This window comes from Bombina bombina, chromosome 3, assembly GCF_027579735.1.
Source record: "Bombina bombina isolate aBomBom1 chromosome 3, aBomBom1.pri, whole genome shotgun sequence".
NCBI lineage: Eukaryota > Metazoa > Chordata > Amphibia > Anura > Bombinatoridae > Bombina > Bombina bombina.
The window spans coordinates 190,981,137-190,989,055 of NC_069501.1; the positions used below are offsets into that span (position 1 = coordinate 190,981,137).

The window sequence follows — 7,919 nt, forward strand, 5'->3', positions numbered from 1 at the left end:
CATACATGTGCCACAAACAGATAATCTACAGCGGTTCTGTTATGTCAGACCTATATCCATTCAGATGAACTCAGACGCTCCAGTTTACCTTCAGGGTAACGTAGCAGCCATCGTACTCGGCATATACAAGCAGCGATTCAGAGTCAGGAGCAACCCATAGTCCGCAGGAGGAATTAGAGATGAGAGGATGCAGTTCTCCTTTATGATCTTGTGAGAAGGTAAAGACAGCGGAAAAAAATAAATATTCAACATTCAGAGATTTTAATAAAACTTTAAATTACTTCAAAATTTAAAAAAAAAAATGTAATTGTTCTCAGTAACAGCACAATCTTTTTATATTCACACTTTTTGGGGAACAAGATCCTACTGAGCATGTGCACAAGCTCACATGGTATACGCATACTAGTCTGTGATTGGCTGATGTCTGTCACATGATACAAGGGGCCGGAAAATGGGAGAAAAAAATAACTGTCAAAAAAAATAAATCTGCTGATTATTTTAAATTCAGTGTAGGGGTTATTGCATTTTTTTTTTATGCGCTTGTTAATTATGCAACTCCACTGCATTGAGTGTTCCTTTAAAAGAGACATCCAGCTCTGAAACAAAGTAGCTTCTCATTTACGTTAACATAACTTAAAAGTTAACATTGCAAACTTTGTCTAAATCATAAAATTTAAATCTTGACTTTATTGAACCTTTATTTACAAACTTCCATAGCCAAGAAACATTATCTCCATAAATGTTAATTAATTCAGTTCATGTAAATAAATCTAAACCTGGGGACATGAACCATATACAATCCCATCAACCTCCCCATGTATATTGTGAATTCTAGTGTTCCGAGATGAAAATATACAGTAAATAATTTATATATATATTCCACAAAATGTACTCTAGCATCTCTGAGAGAGTAGCTAAACTAATAGATAATCCCTTTATTACCCATTCCCCAGTTTTACATAACCAACACAGTTATATTAATATACTTTTACCTCTGCGATTACCTTGTATCGAAGCCTCTGCAGACTACCCCCTTATTTCAGTTATTGTGACAAACTTGCATTTTAACCAATCAGTGCTGACTCCTAGGTAACTCCACGGGAGTGAACACAATATTTTATATATGGCACACAAACTAGCGCTGTTTAGCTGTTAAAATGCACTGAAATTAGAGGCGGCCTTCAAGATCTGAGCCTACCTAGGTTTAACAAGGAATACCAAGAGAACAAAGCAAATTTGATGCAAAAAAAGTAAATTGTAAAGTTGTTTAAAAGTGCATGCCCTATCTGAACCATGAGAGTTTAATTTTGACCTGACTTTCCCTTTAAATTGCAATTACAAGCAACATTTATTAACGGGACAAATTCTCCCCTGGCATGATTGCTTGGGCCCTGAGCATTGCATTCACAAAGTGTATTTGCACAAAATCATGTAATAATTCATTCTAAAATATAACTTGTTGACAGTCTTGGCTATGAACAAGTTATTATCAAAACATATATACTGAAAAGTGTTTAACCCAAAACTATAAAAATAGATCTTACTCAAAACAAAATTGACGAATGTTCATAGCCAAATGCATTTGTGAATGGTTATATCAAATTAAACTTTGTTGATTCAGATTATGCAATTGCGGGGGGGAAGAGAGAGAATCCATTTAGCTTTTATTATCAAACTCATTCTTTTGGGAGACTTTATTGAAGTGCGCATCTCAGAAGCAAACACTAGATGGGAGCAGTGTATAACAGTAGGTGAGCATGCAATACAGGTTGACGTGAAGAGCATCTTTTCACATAGTCTACAGACACAGAACAAGCTTCTAGTGGGGAATTTTATATCATTTTACCATGTGTGTTATGTACCTAAAGGGATATGGAAATCAAAATTAAATTCTCACGATATAGTTAGCATGTACAATTTAAGGAAAAAAATAAAGTCGTTACTGCTATCAACCTGATCTCTGTAATTTTGCAGAAACATACATGGGCTATCTGAATAATCATAGTTTAGTATGGAATTCTATGACCATTTAATCTTTATACTTAAAGGGAATAAAAAAGTACTTGGGTACTCACACCTTAAACCAGTTAAACAACAAATACGTCTATTAGTTGTTACATTCAGTTTAGATTCACAAAATAGCTTGTGTAAGAAAATTGCTGGGTGATTGGTGATGGCGCGCTGTAAATGTACAGGAAAACAGTAAGTAAATAATTCTAGCAGTAGGTTCTATTGATGGTCTTTAACAGGAAACTAGTGTAGGTTGTAGTAAAAAGTATAACAAAACCTATACATAACTCATTAGCTCAAAAGTACATTAAACAATTTTTACATAAAACGATGATGGGTTTAATGTCTTTTAATATTAAAGTATTTTATCAGAGGATTGCATGCAGCATAAGCCTAAAACACTTATCTGTTACTTACCTTGAACTGTAAACTTGAAAGCAGAATAGTCCCTTTGAAATAGAGGGTGTTTATATTCTAAATTCTGCTCTTCACAAACTAGATCTGGCTCCTCATAAAAAGTGTTGTCTGGTGTAGTTGCATCTGATAAAGCACAAATGCTACAACCTAATTGTAGCAAAGCTAAAGTCTGTAAAAAGAACCAATAGTTTCTCTTTAACCTGATCTCAGCCATTTTGGCACACAGTGAGAGCAGTTGCTATACTCAATGAGATACACAGGCTAACCTGGCTCAGGTGAAATGCTTTAAGAATTAGAGCTGTTCTGTTCTATTAGCAGTTATGTGTAAAGCTCCCTTAAAGGGAATTATATGACCTTTAAATTAATACTTTGATCTTCAGTCTGTGTCACTAATATGGCAGTCATGACCCATTTGAGCTCAAGTATACTTAAAGGGACAGTCTACCATAGAATATTTATTGTTTTAAAAGATAGATAATCCCTTTATTACCCATTCCCCAGTTTTGCATAACCAACACAGTTATATTAATATACTTTTACCTCGTATTACCTTGTATTTAAGCTTCTGCAGACTGCCCCCTGATCACATGACTATTTATTATCTATTGACTTGCATTTAGTACTGTGTTGTGTTAAATCTTAAATAACCCCTCGGGCGTGAACACAATGTTATCTATATGGCCCACATGAACTAGCAGTCTCCTATTGTGAAAAGCAAATACAAAAGCATGTGATTAACCTTTTAACGCTGTTATGGCGTTATATTCTGTCCCAACCACGCCGGGCTTTTAAAACCAGTGAGAGCATGTGATTCTAATTAACTAATCTAATAAACTTTACTATAATCTCATTTGTTTTGTTCTCTTGGTATACTTTGCTGAAAAAGACACCTAGGAAGGCTCAGGAGCTGTTGATTAATGGTTGCACCTACATGTCTCATGTTATTGGCTCATCCAATGCTTTCAGCTAGCTCCCAGTAGTGCATTGTTGTTTCTTCAACAAAGGATAGCAAGAGAATGAAGCAAACTAGATAATAGAAGTAAATTGTAAAATTGTTTAAAATTATATATTCTGTTTTCAAAATTTTGATTTTCATGTCTCTTTAAAGGGATATAAAAGTCACAGTTAAACTTGCATGATTCAGAAAGGGCATGCAATTTTAAGGCACTTATAAATTCACTTCTACTTTCAAATGTTGTTTCTTCTCTTGGTATCCATTGTTGAAAAAGAATACGCATGTATCGTACACTAGTGGGAGCTAGCTGCTGATTGGTGTTTGCATATATTTGTGATTGGCTTACTAGATGTGTTCAGATAGACCTTAGTAGTGCATTGCTGCTCCTTCAACAAAGGACATAAAGGGAATTAAGCAAATGTTATAATAGAAGTAAATTTGTTTAAACTTTTATGTTCTATCTGAATCTTGAAAGAAAGAAAAAATGGGTTTCACGTCCCTTTAATTCTGGAAATTGTGAGTTTTAACACTGCAGATATCACAAGCCTCAATTTGCTACATATCTGTCCCTAACTGACCTCATGGGGGAGTTTGGCTAGTGAAAAACACTTGCAGCAAATTAGTTGTTAATACATGAAAACGAAATCACATTTGTCTAGAATGTTAATTAACAGCAAAATATATTTGTTAGTTATTTAAGGAGACATTTTTCTTGCATATAAAAGAGGGTACTATACAATGTATTACAGTTTATGAATAAAGAAAAATACATCACAGCCCAATATGCAGTGACATAACAGTGTAACAGGTAGAGATGTGCAGGAAAGAAAAGTTTGTTTCGGATAAAAATTTTCGTTCTGAAAATTCAAGCAAATTAGTTTCCCCGAATATTTGTTGCCTGCACTATTTGGTTTTGATGAATTTAAAACGAAACAAAAATCGAAATTTCCTTAAACAATCACATACTTTTTTTGTTAAACAAATGTAAATGTTTTAAAGCTACAGGTGGGCAGTTCACCTATAGCATTAGCTACATACTTACCCTAACGCGCTCTGGAGAGTGCGCTAACCCGATCCTCTTCTTGCCAGAGTGCTGGCTCCGCTAACAGGAAGCTTAGCTGTTCAGTTCCCAGGATCCAGGGGTGAAACTACAGGGGGTGCAGAGATCGCAATTGCGACTGGGCCCCCAAGGGTGGGGGCCCAGCTTCAAAAAAAATAAAAAAAAATTTTAACAATAAAAAACATTGACCTGCCACTGCCTGCACTGATATCATGTGAGTGTGACATGATGCTTCACTAGTGTCTCTGACTACAGGGGTTAGTGTTTCTGTTTTACCCATTGGTGTTTATGTGTGTGTGTGTATGTATGTGTCTGTGTGTGTATGTATGTGTGTGTGTGTGTGTATGTATGTGACTGTGTGTGTATTTATGCATGTATGTGTGTGTGTGTATGTTTGCGGAACCAGCAAATTACAGACCTTGTTACTACAGCATGGGGGGGCGAGGGGGTAAACAGTGTCAGTCTATACAGTACCACTATATACAGTACGGGGGGGGGGGCTGGACCATGTCACAGACTACTGTGGTCATTTTATAAAGTACTGGGGCGGGTAGGGTCAGGCCAACCATCTTACCGGCAGATTACAGACTGTGTCACTGACTCACTATATACAGTATTGGTGGGCTAAACAGTGTCACTATATACAGTAATAGGGGGGTCAGACCATCTCACAGACTGTGGGCACAGGGTACCTCCTTTTGCATACATGTAATCTGATTCACATTTTTTTTCTATGTTTTAATTATTTATATATATATATATATAAAAAATATATATATCAAATTCACTTTTTTTTGGGTGGGGGGGTAGGGGGGCCCTTCTTAGATTCTTGCACCTGGGCCCTGTGGTTTCTAGTTATGCCTCTGCCAGGATCTGCTCTAAAGTTAAAGCGGGTCTTGGGTGCCAAGCGCACTAAGCCTCCTGTTAACACGGCCACGGACCTGGCGAGAAGAGGATCAGGTTAGCACGCTCTCCATAGCGTGTTCAGGTAAGTATTAAGCCTTTGAAATGAATTTAAACTAAATAAATACTGACTAATTTTGTCAGTATTTATTAATTTTCTTTAAACTTTGCGGGTGGATTCATTCAGATATTCGTTTTTGTTTACAAAAACAAATATCAGATTTTCGGTACAAATGTGCATTTGTCCGAAAATGAATGTGCATCTCTATACTCAGAAGCAGTGGTGAGAATCCGAAAATGTAGGAACAGGTTCTGGTGGGATTCCAAGATTTTAGCAACAGGTTCTCTAACTTCTCTATAATAAACACCTATACACTTTCTAAATTTTAGGAACAGGTTCTTAAAGGGACACTGAACCCAAATGTTTTCTTTCGTGATTCAGACAGACCATGCAATTTTAAGCAACTTTCTAATTTACTCCTATTATCAATTTTTCTTTGTTCTCTTGCTATCTTTATTTGGAAAACAAGGTATCTAAGCTTTTTTCTTGGTTCAGTACTCTGGGCAGCACTTTTTTATTGGTGAATGAATGTATCCAAATGGGCCGGCATCTAAACTTACATTCTTGCATTTCAAATAAAGATACCAAGAGAATAAATAAAATTTCATAATAGGAGTAAATTAGAAAGTTGCTTAAAATTTCATGTTCTATCTAAATCACAAAAGAAAAAATTTGGGTTCAGTGTACCTTTAAAACCTGGCTGAATCGCAACACCACTACACAGAAGTTATACTTTGTTTAAAAATCTGCTAGTCGGTTTCAACTCTTTAAAACTTTAGAGGAGAGGAAGCAAATTCACCTTTAAAATTTAACTTTTAAAAAGCAAAAATTTGAGAATATTAACTACACAAATAATAATATTAACAATCACATTCTGTCTCACTACCCTTTAAGTAGCAAGAATTGACCTATGTGAAGTTGGCACTCCATGTTTGTAAAAACTGAATTAAAATATACGATTCGTTTGTGCTGATTTGTGCCGCAAAAACCAACGTTTGTGCCGGTTTGGTTTCGGAGATATAGCGCATTATATTTGCTGAAACTCCACCCACTTTGCACCCCATGTTATGCAATTTTAAAAACAAATATATCTTTGGTTTGTGCTGCGTTTGTGCTGATTTGTGCTGCAAAAACGAACATTTGTGCTTTTTTGGTTTCGGAGATATAGCGCATTATTTTTTATGAAACCCCGCCCACTTTGCACCCCATGTTATGCAATTTTAAAAACAAATATACCATTTGTTTGTGCTGCGTTTGTGCTGATTTGTGCCGCAAAAACAAATGTTTGTGCCGGTTTGGTTTCGGAGATATAGCGCATTATATTTGTTGAAACTCCGCCCACTTTGCACCCCATGTTATGCAATTTTAAAAACAAAAATACCATTTGTTTGTGCTGCGTTTGTGCTGATTTGTGCCGCAAAAACGAACGTTGGTGCCGGTTTGGTTTCAGAGATATAGCGCATTATATTTGCTGAAACTCCGCCCACTTTGCACCCCATGTTATGAATTTTAAAAACAAATATAACATTTGTTTGTACTGCGTTTGTGCTGATTTGTGCCGAAAAAATGAACGTTTGTGCCGGTTTGGTTTCGGAGATATAGCGCATTATATTTGCTGAAACTCCGTCCACTTTGCACCCCATGTTATGCAATTTTAAAAACAAATATACCATTTGTTTTTGCTGTGTTTGTGCTGATTTGTGCTGCAAAAACGAACGTTTGTGCTGTTTTGGTTTCGGAGATATAGCGCATTATTTTTTATTAAACCCGGCCCACTTTGCACCCCATGTTATTCAATTTTAAAAACAAATATACCTTTCGTTTGTGCTGGGTTTGTGCTGATTTGTGCCGGTTTGGTTTAGAAGATATTGCGCATTATTTTTTTATGAAACCCCGCCCACTTTGCACCCCATGTTATTCAATTTTAAAAACAAATATACTATGTGTTTGTGCTGCGTTTGTGCTGATTTGTGCCGCAAAAATGAATGTTTGTGCCGGTTTGGTTTCAGCGATATAGCGCATTATATTTGCTGAAACTCTGCCCACTTTGCACCCCATGTTATGCAATTTTAAAAACAAATATACCATTCGTTTGTGCTGATTTGTGCCGCAAAAATGAACGTTTGTTCCGGTTTGATTTCGGAGATATTGTGCATTATGTGTACATATACTCTTTGATTCAAAAGTATTATAACAACAAAAATGTTTGTAAGTACAAATAGAATTATAAAACTTTGGGGTATACAAAAGAACAGATGTGACTTCCACACCAGAAAAAAATATTTAATAACATATGGGGGAGATTACATCCCTGGCAACTGGAAAAAAAACCTGTTTCAGTTTTCTATGCAGCGCAACAGTCTAGTTACGCTGCATAGAAAACTAGTGAGACAATTTTTTCCCCATCGCCAGGGATGTAATGCCCCCCTAAATGTTTAAAAAAAAAAAAGTGACTAAAAAAGAATTAAAAGAATTGACTTATATAAGAAAACTTGCTTGAGTGCTTTTAAGCG

At 35.9% G+C, this 7,919-nt stretch overlaps 1 protein-coding gene across 1 annotated transcript in view; it reads right to left on the reverse strand.

The window, feature by feature from the left end:
- The window catches only part of LOC128652271 (zona pellucida sperm-binding protein 4-like), a 60,137-nt gene extending 57,496 nt beyond the window's left edge, over positions 1-2,641 (reverse strand). The window contains exons 1-2 of the mRNA XM_053705209.1: positions 2,428-2,641; positions 89-207 (exon numbers count right to left, since the gene is read on the reverse strand). Of these exons, the coding sequence (XP_053561184.1) occupies positions 89-207; positions 2,428-2,641 (333 nt within the window). The remainder of the gene's footprint in view (positions 1-88; positions 208-2,427) is intronic.
- Between the last annotated feature and the right edge of the window lie 5,278 nt (positions 2,642-7,919).